We start from the raw sequence: 19636 nt of genomic DNA, 5'->3' as shown, positions 1-19636 counted from the left end.
AATTACGTGCTCTTCTGAAGTGGGACAGAAGCAAAGGCAGGGAGGAGATGGGCACAGATGAGCAGAGAGCCACACTTTAAAGGCAGCATGATGATCAAAATGTTGTCAGAATTTTTTTTAATTGTTCTTTCTTCCCAAGCTCATTTGTCCGATACAACATTCACATTTTACAAAGCCAAAAGTCTGGTAAATTTGTCCAAGATTAACCAAAACAAAAAACTAAACCCACTACCGTCGAGTGGATTCTGACTCATAGTGACCCTATAGGACAGAGTAGAACTGCCCCACAGAGTTTCCAAGGAGTGCCTGGTGGATTTGAGCTGCCATCCTCTTGGTTAGCAGCCATAGCACTTAACCACTTTGCCACCTGGGTGTCCAAGATTATTACATATAAAATAAAGCCTGGACTATCTTTACGTATATTACTAGCAGATAGAAGTGCCAGAAAAAAATTAATGCTTTCAATTAACAGCCCCGATCTAACATGAAATTTTAAATTAGTAACTCATCCTCCCACGCTGAATAAATCCATGGTGTAATGGATTGAATTGTGTCCCCCAAAAATACGTGTCAATTTGGTTAGGCCATGTGTGGTTGTCCTCCATTTTGTGATTTTCCTATGTATTATAAATCATAATCTCTGTCTGTGGTTAAAAGGATTAGGGTGGGATGTAACACCCTTGCTCAGGCCACATTCCTGATCCAATGTAAAGGGATTTTCCCTGGTGTGTGGCCTGCACCACCTTTTATCTCTTAAGAGATAAAAGGAAAGGGAAGCAAGTAGAGGATTGGGGACCTCATACCACCAAGAAAGTAGCACCGGGAGCAGAACACATCCTTTGGACCTGAGATTCCTGCACTGAGATGCTCCCAGTCCAAAGGAAGACTGATGCATCACAAGGACCCTCCTCCAGAGCCAACGGAGACAGAAGCTTCCCCTGGAGCTGGCACCCTGAAATCGGACTTCTAGCCTACTAGAGACTGTGAGAGAAAAAACTTCTCTTTGTTAAAGCCATCCACTTGTGGTATTTCTGTTATAGCAGCACTAGAGGACTAAGACATATGGTATAATGAAAATCCAAACAGACATACTTGAGAGACCCCTCAAACACTCAACACTTGTTGATTTTGATAAACCCTTTCTGGTTTTGAATTACAAGATTCTGAAATTAAGTTACCAAAAATATGTTTTACCAAATTATTGCCCTGAAAATTTAATTCAAAGGACTGTTTCAGACATTAAGCTATTCTAATGATCTGTAGCTAAAAAAGAAGAGACAAAAACATACAAAGAGGCTCCATCATCTGCATCCCACAGTACTACAGAGAGATATAACCACTTCATCCTAACTTGGCTTAAAAGAAACCATCTCTTTTTATTATAAAAATGAATAGTAAGGAAAGAAATTTTAAGGACATGTGATTGATGCATACCCACTTCTGCTGGTATCTTAGGGGGAAAAAGGGAAACACACGGTAGTTTAACAATCAAAGCCAACTTGTTAAACATGTATCCACAATTATATCCCATTACGCTGATTCCATGTGGACTCTTCAAAACTATTTTTCATCTCTGAATTTACCATTGCAACATCATATTTTCAACAAATGTTTAGGATTTTGTTTTCTTTTTTTTTTTTTTTTGCCTGCTGAAGTGATTAATGAAACTATTCTGTGACCACGGATCCAGAGATTGAAGAGTTCCCAGCTTCCAAGACAAAGTATTTGTAACACTGTCCAAGACTGTTCCTTTTAAGCTATTAAACCTTATAATGAAAATTATATGTTAATGACCCTCTGAGTCACATAATTCTAAGCACGGTGTTAAGAAATAAATCTGAAAACAAAAGAAAGGTCTTACTACAGACAAAGCCAAAGCAATAAGAATGTATATATCATTTAGACATCATGTTTGGGAAAGGAGAGCATCAACAGAAAAGAGGAAGACCCTCAATGAGATGGACTGACACAATGGCTGCAGCAATAATTGTGAGGATGGTACAGGACCGGGCAGTGTTTCATTCTGTTGTACACAGGGTCACTATTAGTTGGAACTTACTCGATGGCACCTTACAACCACAAATTCATCTCAATGTTTTTTGGTGCTAATTAATTATACTGCAAAGCAAAAAAAAACACTTTGTTTTTGGTCTGGCTTTTGAGTCACTTTATTCTGCTCTATTTTCACTTGAATGCAAAAATCAGAAAATTTACCCTGAAAATGCTGCTCCATTTCTGCAAGCCCTCTACTTTCCAGGCAATCTGGATGCTATGTGAAGTAGAGAGACTATAAAATCATAAAGAGGTTAATACAGTGAAACCTGTGACAGCGGGAACACAATGAGACTGCCTTATTTTTCCCGATCTCACACATTTTCTGCCTTTGATAGGGTGCAGTCTTACCACTTTTCTATTGCTCTCCATTAGTGGAAAATATTTGAGCTTTCCTTCTTGACAGGTTTCCCTGGTTTCGTTGTGTATATATACACGATAACTAGATATAAAGCAAATCATTCATTTGTGCTGGTCGTTTAGACACTGTCAACATTTCTCAATTTTTATAGTATTAGAAGTTGTGTAACCACAGCATTAGGCTCAGAGGACACCCAAAAGACTTTTTTGTCAGAACAAAAATTCAATTTTAGGAATCGCAGGTTAGCCACCTGGGGTGCATCCCATTCCCCCCTCACATAATAAAACCATTTTGTTCTGGTTTAGACTTGCAAGTTTACTTCAATAACTAACAAAATAACGAAGGTCAACATACTGGTACCACATTAACCCTAGTGTTCTGCCTGCCATAACGTATCCAGGTAAGATTCCAAAATACGGACTGAGTTAACAGATAAAACATTTATCCAATGTTTGTTTCACAAACATTATATCCATTTGAATGTGCCAGGTGCTAGGTCAGGCTCCATAAACACAAAAGCGAATAACAGATGGTGTCTTGAATATCTTCTCTGTAAAATGAGAATATTTCCTACCTCCATAACTAGTATGAAGATTAAATGATGGGGCTGAGGGTTGAGTACCATAGTCTCAGGGGACTTTTCGGTCAATTGGCATAACGTAGTTCATAAAGAAAATGTTCTACATCCTACTTTGATAAGTAGCATCTGGGGTCTTGAAAGCTTGCGAGCAGCCATCTAAGATACAGCTATTGGTCCCATCTCATCTGGAGCAAAGGGACGAGAAAAATATTAGCCCAAGGGACTAAAGGACCACATGAACCACAGCCTCCAGCCTGAGCCCAGAAGAAGTAGGTGGTACCTGGCTACTACCACCAACTGCTCTGACAGGGATCACAATAGAGAGCCCCAGACAGAGCAAGAGAAAAATGTAGAACAAAACTCAAATTCACAAAGACCAGACTTACTGATCTGAAAGAGACTGGAGGAACCCCTGTGACTATGGCCCCTGGACACCCTGCTAACTCAGAACTGAAGCCACTCCCAAAGTTCACCTCTCAGTCAAAGATCAGACAGTGTATAAAACAATAACACATATGAGGAACGTGCTTCTTAGCTGAATCAAATATACAAGATCAAATGGTAAATTCCTGCCCAAAAGCAAGACAGGAAGGCAGGAAGGGACAGGAAAAAAAAGACAAACAGACAGAGGGAACCCAGAGTGGAAAGGGGGAGGCTGCTGTCACATTGCAGGGATTGCAAGCAATGTCACAAAACAATTTGTGTATAAACTTTTAAATGAGAAACTAACTTGCACTGTAAACTTTCACCTAAACCACAAAAAAAAATTAAATAAGCTGGTATTTGTAAAGTATCCAGCATAACGCCTGCAGTATTGTACTCTGCCCAATTACACACATCTATTTTTATAAACCTCCTTGAGCTGTTGAGCACCAGCCTTGAAAAGACAATTTCCTATAATAAAGACATAAAAGCTAAGAATCAATAAAAGTTAATGTAAAAATTCAGAAATCAGGAAAATTTCTATCTTCAAAATCTAAATGTGGAGGCGGGGCCAAGATGGCGGACTAGGTGGACGCTACCGCGGATCCCTCTTGCAACAAAGACTCGGAAAAACAAGTGAATCGATCACATACATAACAATCTACGAACTCTGAACAAGCACAGACTTAGAGAGGAAAACGAACAAATACGGGCAGACAGCGACCGTTTTCAGAACTAGGAGCCAGCGTACCAGGCAGGTGACCTTCGGAGCCCAATCTGGGGCAGAGCCCAGGGGGGCAGACGGCACAGACAAGGGGCCCAGCCCTAGCCCCCCGAACCCATCCCGGGAGAGAGTCTAGCTGGTTGGCGTGGGCGGCGTAGCGGCGCAGCCGGAGGGAGAAGCACCCGGGAGGCAGTGACTGATCTTGGAGCGGGGAGAGCAGCATCCCACCCAGGGAGCCGTCCCGCCGGGAGTTTGGCGGGAAGCGGGCGGGGCGCGAGCGGGGGGGGTCAGCTATATTTCCCTAAAGCGACCCCGGGGCGGGGCCCACACGTCCGTGCAGGGGGACGCTCACCCAGTTCGCGCGTGTGGCGCGGCGCACCGGAGGGAGAAGTCCCCGAGAGGAAGTGACAGGTCTTGGAGTGGGGAGAGCAGCGTCCCAGCTGGGGAGCCGTCCCGCTGGGATTTTGGCGAAAGCGGGCGGGGCGTGAGCGCGGGGTCCAATTATATTCCCCTGAATTGACCCAGGGGGCGGGCCCACCCGTTCGTGCGGGAAACGCCCACCCAGTTTGCACGAGCGGTGCCGCGCACCAAAGGGAGAAGTCCCCGGGAGGAAGTGACTGGTCTCGGAGCGGGGAGAGTAGCGTCCTAACCGGGGAGCCATCCCGCCCAGATTTTAGCGGACGGGGGCGGAGCGTAAACACGGTGATCAGCTCTATATTCTGTGCTGCTACACTCCTAGCTCTCTGATCCCTCCCCCACCCTCCCCAGGTGGCTCCATTAACATCCGAATACCCGGAGCCAGAGGGAGAATTCAGATAGGGATCTGACTGCATTTTTTTTTAGCTGATTACCTGGAAAATCTAGTTTCCCAGAGATGGCTCGGAGACAGCAGTCCATATCAAACCACATAAAGAAACAGACCATGACAGCTTCTCCAATCCCCCAAACAAAAGAATCAAAATCTTTCCCAAATGAAGATACAATCCTGGAATTATCAGATACAGAATATAAAAAATTAATTTACAGAATGCTTAAAGATATCACAAATGAAATTAGGATAAATGCAGAAAAAGCCAAGGAACACACTGATAAAACTGTTGAAGAACTCAAAAAGATTATTCAAGAACATACTGGAAAAATTAATAAGTTGCAAGAATCCATAGAGAGACAGCATGTAGAAATCCAAAAGATTAACAATAAAATTACAGAATTTGACAATGCAATAGAAAGTCAGAGGAGCAGACTCGAGCAATTAGAATGTAGACTGGGACTTCTGGAGGACCAGGGAATCAACACCAACATAGCTGGAAAAAAATCAGATAAAAGAATTAAAAAAAATGAAGAAACCCTAAGAATCATGTGGGACTCTATCAAGAAGGATAACTTGCGAGTGATTGGAGTCCAAGAACAGGGAGAGGGGGACAGAAAACACAGAGAAAATAGTTGAAGAACTCCTGACACAAAACTTCCCTGACATCATGAAAGACGAAAGGATATCTATTCAGGATGCTCATCGAACCCCATTTAAGATTGATCCAAAAAGAAAAACACCAAGACATATTATCATCAAACTCGTCAAAACCAAAGATAAACAGAAAATTTTAAAAGCAGCCAGGGAGAAAAGAAAGGTTTCCTTCAAGGGACAATCAATAAGAATAAGTTCAGACTACTCAGCAGAAACCATGCAGGCAAGAAGGGAATGGGACAACGTATACAGAGCACTGAAGGAGAAAAACTGCCAGCCAAGGATCATATATCCAGCAAAACTCTCTCTGAAATATGAAGGAGAAATTAAGATATTTACAGATAAACACAAGTTTAGAGAATTTGCAAAAACTAAACCAAGACTGCAAGAAATGCTAAAGGAGATTGTTTGGCCTGATGACCAATAATATCAGGTACCAGCACAATACAAGGTCACAAAACAGAACGTCCTGATATCAACGCAACTCAAATAGGGAAAGCACAAAAACAAACAAATTAAGACTAATTCTAAAAAATAAATAAACAAAATAATACACATAACAGGAAATCAATAGATAAACGATCACAATAATCAAAAAGAGGGACTAAATATAGAAGGCATTGAACTGCCAGATGGAGAGTGATACAAGGCGATATGGAAGGACACACTTAGGTTTTTACTTAGAAAAACAGGGGTAAATAATAAGGTAACCACAAAAAGGAATATCAATTCCATAACTCAAAAAAAAAAGCCAAGAAAAACGTAACGACTCAACAAACACAAAATTAAACATTATGAAAATGAGGATCTCACAAGCTACCAAGAAAAACGTCTCAGCACAAAAAAGCATGTGGAAAAATGAAATGGCCAACAACACACATGAAAAGGCATCAAAATGACAGCACTAAAAACTTATTTATCTATAATTACGCTGAATGTAAATGGACCAAATGCACCAATAAAGAGACAGAGAGTCACGGACTGGATAAAGAAACACAATCCATCTATATGCTGCCTACAAGAGACACACCTTAGACTTAGAGACACAAACAGACTAAAACTCAAAGGATGGAAAAAAATATATCAAGCAAACAATAAGCAAAAAAGAAGAGGAGTAGCAATATTAATTTCTGACAAAATAGACTTCAGACTTAAATCCGCCACAAAGGATAAAGAAGGACACTATATAATGATAAAAGGGACAATTGATCAGGAAGACATAACCATATTAAATATTTACGCACCCAATGACAGGGCTGCAAGATATATAAATCAAATTTTAACAGAATTGAAAAGTGAGATAGACACCTCCACATTTATACTAGGAGACTTCAACACACCACTTTCGGAGAAGGACAGGACATCCAGTAAGAAGCTCAATAGAGACACAGAAGACCTACTTACAACAATCAACCAACTTGACCTCATTGACTTATACAGAACTTTCCACCCAACTGCTGCAAAATATACTTCTTTTTCTAGTGCACATGGAACATTCTCTAGAATAGACCACATATCAGGTCATAAAACAAACCTTTGCAGAATCCAAAACATCAAAATATTACAAAGCATCTTCTCAGACCACAAGGCAATGAAGCTAGAAATCAATAACAGAAAAACTAGGGAAAAGAAATCAAATACTTGGAAAATGAACAACACCCTCCTGAAAAAAGACTGGGTTATAGAAGACATTAAGGAGGGAATAAGGAAATTCTTGGAAAGCAACGAGAATGAAAATACTTCCTATCAAAACCTCTGGGACACAGCAAAAGCAGTGCTCAGAGCCCAATTTATATCAATAAATGCACACATACAAAAAGAAGAAAGAGCCAGAATCAGAGAACTGTCTCGACAACTTGAACAAATAGAAAGTGAGCAACAAAAGAACCCATCAGGCACCAGAGGAAAACAAATAATAAAAATTAGAGCTGAACTAAATGAATTAGAGAACAGAAAAACAATTGAAAGAATTAACAAAGCCAAAAGCTGGTTCTTTGAAAAAATTAACAAAATTGATAAACCATTGGCTAGACTGACTAAAGAAAAACAGGAAAGGAAACAAATAACCCGAATAAGAAACGAGAAGGACCACATCACAACAGAGCCAAATGAAATTAAAAGAATCATTTCAGATCACTACGTAAAATTGTACTCTAACAAATTTGAAAACCTAGAAGAAATGGATAAATTCTTGGAACAATACTACCTACCTAAACTAACACATTCAGAAGTAGAACAACTAAATAGACCCATAACAAAAAAGAGATTGAAACGGTAAACAAAAAACTTCCAACAAAAAAAAGTCCTGGCCCAGACGGCTTCACTGCAGAGTTCTACCAAACCTTCAGAGAAGACTTAACACCATTACTATTGAAGGTATTTCAAAGCATAGAAAAAGATGGAATACTACCCAACTCATTCTATGAAGCTACCATCTCCCTGATACCAAAACCAGGTAAAGACATTACAAAAAAAGAAAATTTTAGACCTATATCCCTCATGAACATAGATGCAAAAATCCTCAACAAAATTCTAGCCAATAGAATCCAACAACACATCAAAAAAATAATTCACCCTGATCAAGTGGGATTTATACCAGGTATGCAAGGCTGGTTTAATATCAGAAAAACCATTAATGTAATCCATTACATAAATAAAACAAAAGATAAAAACCACATGATCTTATCAATAGATGCAGAAAAGGCATTTGACAAAGTTCAACACCCATTTATGATAAAAACTCTTACCTAAATAGGAATTGAAGGAAAATTCCTCAACATAATAAAGGGCATCTATGCAAAGCCAACAGCCAATATCACTCTAAATGGAGAGAACCTGAAAGCATTTCCCTCGAGAATGGGAACCAGACAAGGATGCCCTTTATCACTGCTCTTATTCAACATCGTACTTGAAGTCCTAGCCAGGGTAATTAGGCTAGACAAAGAAATAAAGGGTATCCGGATTGGCAAGGAAGAAGTAAAGCTATCACTATTTGCAGATGACATGATCGTATACATGGAAAACCCTAAGGAATCCTCCAGAAAACTACTGAAACTAATAGAAGAGTTTGGAAGAGTCTCAGGTTATAAAATAAACATACAAAAATCACTTGGATTCCTCTACATCAACAAAAAGAACACCAAAAAGGAAATAACCAAATCAATACCATTCACAGTAGCCCCCAAGAAGATAAAATACTTAGGAATAAATCTTACCAAGGATGTAAAAGACCTATACAAAGAAAACTATAAAACTCTGCTACAAGAAATTCAAAAGGACATACTTAAGTGGAAAAACATACCCTGCTCATGGATAGGAAGACTTAACATAGTAAAAATATCTATTCTACCAAAAGCCATCTATACATTTAACGCACTTCCAATCCAAATACCAATGTCATATTTTAAGGGGATAGAGAAACAAATCACTACTTTCATATGGAAGGGAAAGAACCCCTGGATAAGCAAAGCATTACTGAAAAAGAAGAAGAAAGTGGGAGGCCTCACTCTACCTGATTTCAGAACCTATTATACAGCTACAGTAGTCAAAACAGCCTGGTACTGGTACAACAACAGGCACATAGACCAATGGAACAGAATTGAGAACCCAGACATAAATCCATCCACGTATGAGCAGCTGATATTTGACAAAGGACCAGTGTCAGTCAATTGGGGAAATGATAGTCTTTTTAACAAATGGTGCTGGCATAACTGGATATCCATTTGCAAAAGGATGAAACAGGACCCATACCTCACACCATGCACAAAAACTAACTCCAAGTGGATCAAAGACCTAAACATAAAGACTAAAACCATAAAGATCATGGAAGAAAAAATAGGGACAACCCTAGGAGCCCTAATACAGGGCATAAACAGAATACAAAACATTACCAAAAATGATGAAGAGAAACCAGATAACTGGGAGCTCCTAAAAATCAAACACCTATGCTCATCTAAAGACTTCACCAAAAGAGTAAAAAGACCACCTACAGACTGGGAAAGAATATTCAGCTATGACATCTCAGACCAGCGCCTGATCTCTAAAATCTACATGATTCTGTCAAAACTCAACCACAAAAAGACAAAGAACCCCAATCAAGAAGTGGGCAAAGGATATGAACACACATTTCACTAAAGAAGATATTCAGGCAGCCAACAGATACATGAGAAAATGCTCCCGATCATTAGCCATTAGAGAAATGCAAAGTAAAACTATGATGAGATTCCATCTCACACCAACTAGACTGGCATTAATCCAAAAAACACAAAATAATAAATGTTGGAGAGGCTGCAGAGAGATTGGAACTCTCATACACTGCTGGTGGGATTGTAAAATGGTACAACCACTTTGGAAATCCATCTGGCGTTATCTTAAACAGTTAGAAATAGAACTACCATACAACCCAGAAATCCCACTCCTCGGAATATACCCTAGAGATACAAGAGCCTTCACACAAACAGATATATGCACACCCATGTTTATTGCAGCTCTGTTTACAATAGCAAAAAGCTGGAAGCAACCAAGATGTCCGTCAACGGATGAATGGGTAAATAAATTGTGGTATATTCACACAATGGAATACTACGCATCGATAAAGAACAGTGACGAATCTCTGAAACACTTCATAACATGGAGGAATCTGGAAGGCATTTATGCTGAGCGAAATGAGTCAGTTGCAAAAGGACAAATATTGTATAAGACCACTATTATAAGATCTTGAGAAATAGAAAAAACGGAGAAGAACACATACTTTTGTGGTTACAAAGGGGGGAGGGAGGGAGGGAGGGAAAGGGCTTTTTATTGATCAGTCTGTAGATAAGAACTGCTTTGGGTGAAGGGAAAGACAACACTCAATACAAGGAAGGTCAGCCTAATTGGACTGGACTAAAAGCAAAGAGGTTTCCGGGATAAAATGAAAGCTTCAAAGGTCAGCGGAGCAGGGACTGGGGTCTGGGGAACTTGGTTTGAGGGGACTTCTAAGTCATTGGGCAAAATAATTCTATCATGAAAACATTCTGCATCCCACTTTGAATTGTGGCATCTGGGGTCCTAAATGCCAACAAGTGGCCATCTAAGATACATCAATTGGTCTCAACCCACCTGGAGCAAAGGCAAAGGAAGAACACCAAGGTCACACGACAACTAAGAACCCAAGAGACAGAAAGGGCCACATGAACCAGAGACCTACATTATCCTGAGACCAGAAGAACTAGTTGGTGCCCGGCCACAATCAACGTCTGCCCTGTCAGGGAGCACAACAGACAACTCCTGAGGGAGCAGGAGACCAATGGGATACAGACCCCAAATTCTCATGAAAAGACCATACCTAATGGCATGACTGCAACTAGAGGAATCCCAGAGACAATGCTCCCCAGAACTTCTGATGGCACAGGACAGGAACCATCCCCGAAGACAAACCATCAGGCATGAAAAGGACTGGTCAGTTGCGGGGAGAGAGATGCTGATGAAGAGTGAGCTAATTAAATCAGGTGGACACTGGAGAGTGTGTTGGCAACTCTTGACTGGAGGGGGGATGGGAAGATAGAGAGAGAGGGAAGATGGCAAAATTGGCACGAAATGAGAGACTGAAAGGGCTGACTCAATAGGGGGAGAGCAAGTGGGAGAAGGGAGTAAGATGTATGTAAACCTACATGTGACAGACTGATTGGAATGGTAAATGTTCACTTGAAGCTTAATAAAAATTAATTAAAAAAAAAAATCGAAATGTGTGACAGGCTTGTTTTTGTTGGTTTGTTGCTTATTTGTAATAATACCTAGGGATAGAGGCTGTGCAATGAAACAAGTGCCCCCATGCATCACTAGTGAGAGCTTCAAGTGGTGAATCCTTTGGCCAACAAAAAGATCTTATCCAACATAGCCAAGTAATATCTGCCTATACAAACAACTCAAATGTCCATCAACAGCTGAGTGGATAAACAAAAGGTGGTATACACATACAGGGGAATATTATTCAGCCATAGAGAGACATGAAGTTCTAATACATGCTACAACATGCACGAACCTTGAAAACATCATGTCAAGTGAAGTAAGTAGGTCACAAAAGGTCAAATACCATATGATCCCACTTATATGAAATATCCAGAATAGGCAAATGCATCCCCCATGTGTCTGTCAGTTTGTTGTTCTGTGGGAGCTTGCATGTAATGTTGCTGTAACGCTGGAAGCTATGCCACCAGTATACAAATAACAGCAGTGTCACTCATGGCAGGCAAGTTTCAGCTGAGCTTTCAGACTAAGACAGACTAGGAAGAGCAACCTGGCAGTCTACCATCATGCTTGGTAAAGTAGCGGTTCAGGGAAAAAAAGGAAGATGCTCAATGAGACGGATTGACCCAGTGGCTGCAACAATGGGCTTAAGCATAACAACAATTGTGAGGATTCATATGCATATGTTCGAATACATTCTGTGTTTTTTTGTTTGTTTGTTTTCCTAACCAGGCAGGTAGTTTTTCGTCCTGTTGTACATAGGGACCAGGCAGTGTTTTGTTCTGTTGTACACAGGGTTGCCATGAGTCAGAATTGACACAATGGCACCTATCAACAACAGGCAAATGTATGGAGACTGGAGTTTACTAGTAGTTATGAGGGGTGGGAGGAAGGGAGAAATGGGGAGGTATTGCTTAAGGGGTACTAAGTTTCGTTTGAGGTAATATAAAATATTTGGAAATAGAAAATGATAATGGTAGCACTACATGGTAAATGTAATTAATGTCACTGAATTGCATACTTAAAAATGCTTAAAATGACAAATTTTATGTTATATATATATCTCATTTATATGAAACATCCAGAACAGGCAAATGTACAGAGATCAAAGTGGATTAGAGGGCAGGTTAGGGGGAAAGAGAAAAGTTACTGTTTAAGGGACACTAAGTTTTGGGGAAGTTTCTAACTGTTGCCGAGCTGATTACAGCTTGTGGAGACTCCATGAGTTTCTATCAAAGGTGATAAAAAAAAATTGGAAATGGATAGTGGTGATGGTTGCATAACATAGCAAACGTAATCACTGTCACCGAGTTGCACACATAAAAAGAATGAAATGGGAAACGTTCTGTTATATATATTTTTATTACAAGAAATGGAAAAAATCTGATCTACGGAAATAATCAAAGAAGCACAAGGAGGAATACTGCAGCAAAAAAAAAAGCTGAAAACAACTATAAGGTCCAACATATGGATTTGGATAAATAAATTATGGTATATCTATGTGATATAATAACACATAGATGCTAAAAATCATTAATTAGGAAAAAAATAGGATATATTCAAACATGCATATGGAAAAAAGGCTAGAAATAATAATATTGAATGTTAACCATTAAATGGTAATGGGATTACAGATTTTTTTACTTTCTTATAGAAATCTTATTTTATATAAAATACGACTATTTTCTTAACAGAATTCTTGGTTTTATTCCAAATTTCCTACATTAACAACCTTTTACAACTAGGATAAATTTTTTTTTAAGTATGGCTTCAACTGTCCTTGAATCCAAATTAATACCATTTCTTAGCACAGAGTATTAATCTGCCCCAATATGATATTTATGGTCTCAGACAACTATAAGAACACATTGTCTGTTACAGGAATGAACAGTATTTGTGGTATGCTGATGGCAAATGGCATGCTGCAGGTACTGGATATAGAAAAAAAGAAAAGAAAGAATTAGAGAAACAGATCAAGAAACAGGAAGAAATTAAGAAAAAAGTATATTATTACAGAAACTTATGTAAAAAGAGAACTTTCAACCAGTGCTTCTTACTGTCTTATTCTAGCTACTGTTATAGCCTGTTACTGTTAAGAGTTACCATACTTATTGTAAGTAACAATAATAGTAAAAGCAACTAAAATGAAGAAGGAAAAGGAGTGAAATAAATGATAGACAAGTACTGAGGAAATGCTGCTGAAAAATGTAAGAACCTAAAGAAAACCATTTAAGAAAAAACAGGTAAAGAAGATAACCATGATGATACTCCAAGAACTAGATACAAGCTCCTTCCACCAAAATCAGTATGCCAAGGGCTTTGTTAAAACTCAAATTCTATCATTTAATTTTTTTTTTCTAAATTTTATTTAGTTTGTTGTTGTTGAGAATTGTTGTTAGCTGCCGTTAAGTCAGTTCCAACTTATTGTGACCCTATGCTGAGAATATACACAGCAAAACATACGCCAATTCGACAGTTTCTACGTGTACAATTTAGTCACACCGATTACATTCTTCGAGTTACAGAGCCATTCTCACCCTCCTTCTCTGAGTTGTTCCTTCCTCATTAACATAAACTCAGTGCCCCCTAGGGTTCCTATCTAATCATTCAAGTTGCTGCTGTCAATATGGTCTCATATAGATAGTTCTTAAAAGAGCATAACGTTCAAGGCAGATTTTTTATCAATTAAGCTCAACTAGTTTTTTTTTTGTTTTTTTAGGGCAATGAGTTTCAGGAGTTCATCTACCCTCCATGGCTACAGAAGGTCTAGAGTCCATGAGAACTTGAAATTCTGTACTACCTTTACCCCCTTTTGATCAGGATTCTTCAGTAATGGTAGCCGAGCACCATCCAGTTCTTCTGGTCTCGTGGCAAAGGAGGCAGTTGCTCAGAGAGGCAGTTAGCCACGTATTCCATATCCTCATCCTATTCCTGACTCTCCTTCTTCCTCTGTTGCTCTTGGGGAATAGAGACCAATTGTGTCTTGGATGGTCGTTTGCAAGCTTTTAAGACCCAAGTCACTACCCAGAGAATTAGGAGGTAGAACAGAAGCACTAAATATTATCAGACAAATTAACTGGGATATCCCATGAAACTATGACCCTAAACCTCCAAACCAAGGAACCAAATCCCAGGAGGTATTTGGTTGTATATAACCTTAGCAGCTTTGTTTTTCATTGTTGTAAATATATCTATCACAACTTTTACCAATTCAACTTTTTACAGGTGTGCAACTTATTGACAGCAATTACAATAATCCGATGTGCAACCCTGCCCTTAATCAATGAAACTTTTCCATCACCATTAACCCCCTCCTTTCCCCCCTCCCTCCTGCCCCTGGTAACCACTAAGAAACTTTGGTCTCTACATACTTGCCTTTTGTCTTTTTATATAAATTAGGTCATATAATATTTGTCCTTTTGTGATTGGTTTATTTTGCTCAGCATAATGCCTTCGAGCTCCACCCATATTGTAGCATGTATCAAGACTTCATTTCTCTTACTGGCTGAGTAGTATTCCATTGTATGTATATATCACATTTTGTTTATCTAGTCATCTGTTGATGGGCATTTAGGCCGTTTCTACCTTTGGGCTACTGTGAATAGTGCTGCAGTGAACACTGGTGTACAAGTCTCTTTTTTAATCTCTGATTTCAAGTCTTTTGGGTATATACCTAGATGTGGAATTATTGGGTCATATGGTAGTTCTATTTTTAGTTTTTTGAGGAACCACCACACTGTTTTCCACACCAGCTGTACCATTTTATATTCCTACCAGCAATGGATAAGGGTTCCAATTTCCCCACATCCTTGCCAACATTTATTATTTTCTGAGTTTTTGTTTGTTTGTTTGTTTGTATCTTAGCCATTCTAGTGGGAGAAAAATGGTATCTCACTGTGCTTTTGATTTGCATCTGATGACTAATGACGCTGAACATCTTTTAATGTGTTTGGTAGCCATTTGAATGTCCTTTTTGGTGAAATGTCTATTGAAATCCTTTGCCCATTTTATGTTTGGATTATTTGTTGTCAAGCTGTCAAAGTTTTATATATATTTTGGTTATTAGATTCTTGTCGGATATATGGTTTCCAAAGATACTCTCCCAGTCAGTAGCTTCTCTTTCCATTTTATGGTAAAGTCTTTTGATGAACAAAAATTTTTAATTTTTATGAGGTCCCATTTATTTATTTTGTCTTTCGCTGTCTGTGCTTTTGTTACTATATTACATAATTCACTGTTAAAAGTTAGGCTTCACAGTGTTGCCCCTGTTTGTTCTTCTAAAAATTTTATGGTTTTAATTTGCACATATAGGTCCTTAACCCATTTTGAATTTGTTTTTATGTACAGCGTGAGACATAGATCCTGCTTCATTTTTCTGCATGTGGAAATCCAATTTTCCCAGCACCATTTACCGAAGAGACTCTTCTTTCCCCCATTGAATGGACTTAGCACCCTAATCAAAAATCAGTTGACCATTGATGTGTGGGCTCTCTCATTTAATTTAAAAATCAGTTTTCTGACAGTTTTATGACCTCATTTATACAAAAGACAAAAGGCAAATATGTAGAGACCAAAGTTTCTTAGTGGTTACCAGGGGCAGGAGGGAGGGGGGAAAGGAGGGGGTTAATGGTGATGGAAAAGTTTCATGGATTAAGGGCAGGGTTGCACATCGGATTATTGTAATTGCTGTCAATAAGTTGCACACCTGTAAAAAGTTGAATTGGTAAAAGTTGTGATAGATATATTTACAACAATGAAAAACAAAGCTGCTAAGGTTATATACAACCAAATACCTCCTGGGATTTGGTTCCTTGGTTTGGAGGTTTAGGGTCATAGTTTCATGGGATATCCCAGTTAATTTGTCTGATAATGTTTAGTGCTTCTGTTCTACCTCCTAATTCTCTGGGTAGTGACTTGGGTCTTGAGTCTAAGTACTAATGAAAATCTGCTGCCCCCTGCTGGTCATTCAAATTCACCACATGAAGCAATGTCAAACTCAAAACAAAAACCAAACTCACTACCATCAAGTCGATTCTGACTCATAGAGACCCTATAGCAGAGAGTAGAACTCTCCCACAGAGTTTCCAAGGAGTGCCTGGTGGATTCAAACTGCCGACCTTTTGGTTAGCAGCCATAGCTCTTAACCACTATGCCACCAGGCTGTAGCTCTTAACCACTACGCCACCAGGGTTTCCAAAATCAAACTGCGGGTTAAAAACTCATGTTTACACGCTAGCAAGCAGCCATCTAAGATTCATCAATTGGTCTCAACCCACCTGGATCAAAGGAGAATGAAGAACACCAAGGACACAAGGTAATTATGAGCCCAAGAGACAGAAAGGGCCACATAAACCAGAGACTACATCAGCCTGAGATCAGAAGAACTAGATTGTGCCTGGCCACAACTGATGACTGCCCTGACAGGGAACACAACAGAGAACCCCTGATGGAGCAGGAGAGCCGTGGGATGCAGACCCCAAATTCTCATAAAAAGACCAGACTTAATGGTCTGACTAAGACTAGAAGGACCCCGGTGGTCATGGCCCCCAGACCTTCTGCTGGCCCAGGATAGGAACCATTCCCAAAGCCAACTCTTCAGACAGGGAGTAGACTGGACAATGCGTTGGAGAGGGATCCTGGTGAGGAGTGAGCTTCTTGGATCAGGTGGACACTTGAGACTATGTTGGCATCTCCTGCCTGGAGGGGAGATGAGAGGGTAGAGAGGGGTAGAAGCTGGCAAAATGGATAAGAAAAGGGAGAGTGGAAGGAGGGAGTGAGCTAACTCATTAGGGCGAGACCATTTAGGAGTATGTAGCAAGGTGTATATAAGTTTTTGTGTGAGAGACTGACTTGATTTGTAAACTTTCACTTAAAGCACAATAAAATTTTTTTTTTTAATTCATGTTTACAGAAAACATTATTTCTAGTACAACTCATAGGGTCGCTATGAGTCGGAATCTACTCGACGGCAATGGCTAGTACAACTGAATAAATTTTTTTTCTTAATATTGTTTTTTAATCTTAAAGTCTGACACTTTTCAAACATGAGACACAAACCTCCAAATTTCTAAATGTCTCTGAACAACCTGAGTGATTTAATTTCTAAACCTCTTAGCTTGTTTTGAATTTACACCATCAAATCCTTTGTTTTCAAGTGTGGTCAAAGAGACAAAAAATAATTCTTTACCATAAAGAGGTAACTTCAGCATTCCAATTATAATGAGAGTTTCAGTTAAAGCCTAATTCAAACCCCCAACCTTTCGGTTAACAACCAAGCACTTAACCACTGCGCTACCAGTGCTCCTAAGGAAAACACTGAGTTATAAAACAAGTTGGATTTTTACTAATGTAATGACAGAATGAAGGTGGACTAACTATCCTTTTTCTGCCTGAATTACTTACCAGTATAAAGTCACATACTGATGTCACTCAGTGTCATGCCTGTACTTTAGCAATCACTCAAAACTATTATTTACAGCCTAAGATCTATCATTCGAAATGTTTTCTAGTCAAACCTTTATTCCATCATTCAAAATGTTTCTAGTCAAACCTTTATTTGCAGGGTATTTTCTTGCCATCAAGAAGAAATCAGAAACAAAAAGGAAGCTAGGAAGCATCTATGTTACTTTTTTCTTTTCTTTTTTTAAAAAATCATGCTGACCATAAAACTTCAAGATAGGTACTCTCACAGATGACCAGTGGGAGTGTTAATTGGAACAAGCTTTCTGGAAACAATATGCCAATAAGTGTAAAGAGTCCATAAAAATGAGAACATCCTTTCACTTCCAGGAATCTATCCTAAGACAAAAATCAAAAAAAAAAAATCCCAAAGATTTATAATGGAAAAGAGAAAAGATAAGCAAACAACCTAGAGCATATAGCAGTAGGGAAAATTAAATAAGTTTTATATATCCACATGGTGAATTAGTGTGCAGTACCTTAAAATAATATTTTAAAAAGCATTTTTAATGACAGAAAAGTATCAAAATGGTACATAAGACTTAAAAAATTGAATGTAAAACAATACACAATATGATCAGACATACAAATACATACATAATAAACTAAGGCTTTGAACCGGTACATTCCAGGTCAAACTGCTGCTAAGAATTTGCTTTTCCACCCCCAGATATACTGAATCCGAATCTACAGTTTAACAAGATTTCCAGGTGATTCTTATGTATAATTAATTTTGAGAACCCCTGCTGTACTAATGAAAACCCTGGTGGAGTAGTGGTTAAGAGCTACAGCTGCTAACCAAAAGGTCGGCAGTTCAAATCCACCAGGCACTCCTTGGAACCTCTACCGGGCAGTTCTACTCTGTTCTATAGGGTCTCTATGAGTCAGAATTGACTCGACTGTAGTGAGTTTGGTTTTGGTTTTTTGGTGCTCTACTAATGTTTCTCAGAATTGGCCCCTAACCAGGAGCATTAGTATCACCCAGGGAACTTGTTAGAAATGCAAATTCTCAGCAGCGGTTCAAACCAAGTGAACTGGTTCAAAGCCCTGTAACACACACAGGAAAAAGATGGAAGGAAATAAACCAAAATCCTAAAGGCTTATCTCCAGATGGAGGGAAGCATTAGAAGATGTTTATCTTTATACTTAATTTTCCTAATTATCTACAGTGGGTACTTTAAAAGCGGTCTTAGTAATTTATTCCAAAGAAACACTCACATTTCTGCTGAAGAGAATAAAAATTGGCATACTAATTTTTACTGCAAATGACAAGCAGCCCTTGTTTTCTGAGTATCATTTCATTTTCTTTCAAATACGTGTTTCTTACCACACACATGATGTACGACAGGATAGCACCAGAGGAGCCAATGAGGGCACCCACGATGGTCAGCAGGTTGTTGTTGAGCAGGAAGCCCTCTGCACACAGGGCCCAACCTGAGTAGCTGTTCAGCACAGTGATGACTACAGGCATGTCAGCACCCCCGATGGCGGCCGTCAAAGTCACGCCCTATGACAAAAACCAAAGCAGAACTCAAAATTAATAGCATAAAAACAAAACCTCTCATATTTAATATCTCAGTTCTTAATCATTAGAGTTTTCCAATTAACATACCACTATTTACATTTTTTTTTTATTTACATATAAGTTCCAGTTATGGTAATGGTCAAGTACCTCCTATCTGACCAATTCTCTCACAGATACAACAATTGTAAATGCTGGTTAAAAAAAAAAAAAAATCCTTAAATAAAGGCAGTGACCAAAAGCAAGCAGAAACTGAGAAGGGTCTACCGCTACCACCAGCTGCTGTGAGTTGATTTCGACTCATGGTAGCCCCCTATGTTGCA

The 19636-nt window shown here is 39.1% G+C and overlaps 1 protein-coding gene across 2 annotated transcripts in view; it reads right to left on the bottom strand.

Moving 5' to 3' along the window:
- The window catches only part of NNT (nicotinamide nucleotide transhydrogenase), a 124852-nt gene that overhangs the window by 41378 nt on the left and 63838 nt on the right, over positions 1–19636 (bottom strand). For both annotated transcript variants that reach the window (XM_010588132.2, XM_064271802.1), the window contains exon 17: positions 19119–19298. In XM_010588132.2, coding sequence (XP_010586434.1) covers positions 19119–19298 — 180 coding nt within the window. The remainder of the gene's footprint in view (positions 1–19118; positions 19299–19636) is intronic.

Source organism: Loxodonta africana, chromosome 2 (genome assembly GCF_030014295.1).
Source record: "Loxodonta africana isolate mLoxAfr1 chromosome 2, mLoxAfr1.hap2, whole genome shotgun sequence".
Taxonomy (NCBI): Eukaryota; Metazoa; Chordata; class Mammalia; order Proboscidea; family Elephantidae; genus Loxodonta; species Loxodonta africana.
The sequence above is the reverse complement of the archived record's forward strand: the minus strand, read 5'-3'. Positions and strand labels throughout refer to the sequence as shown.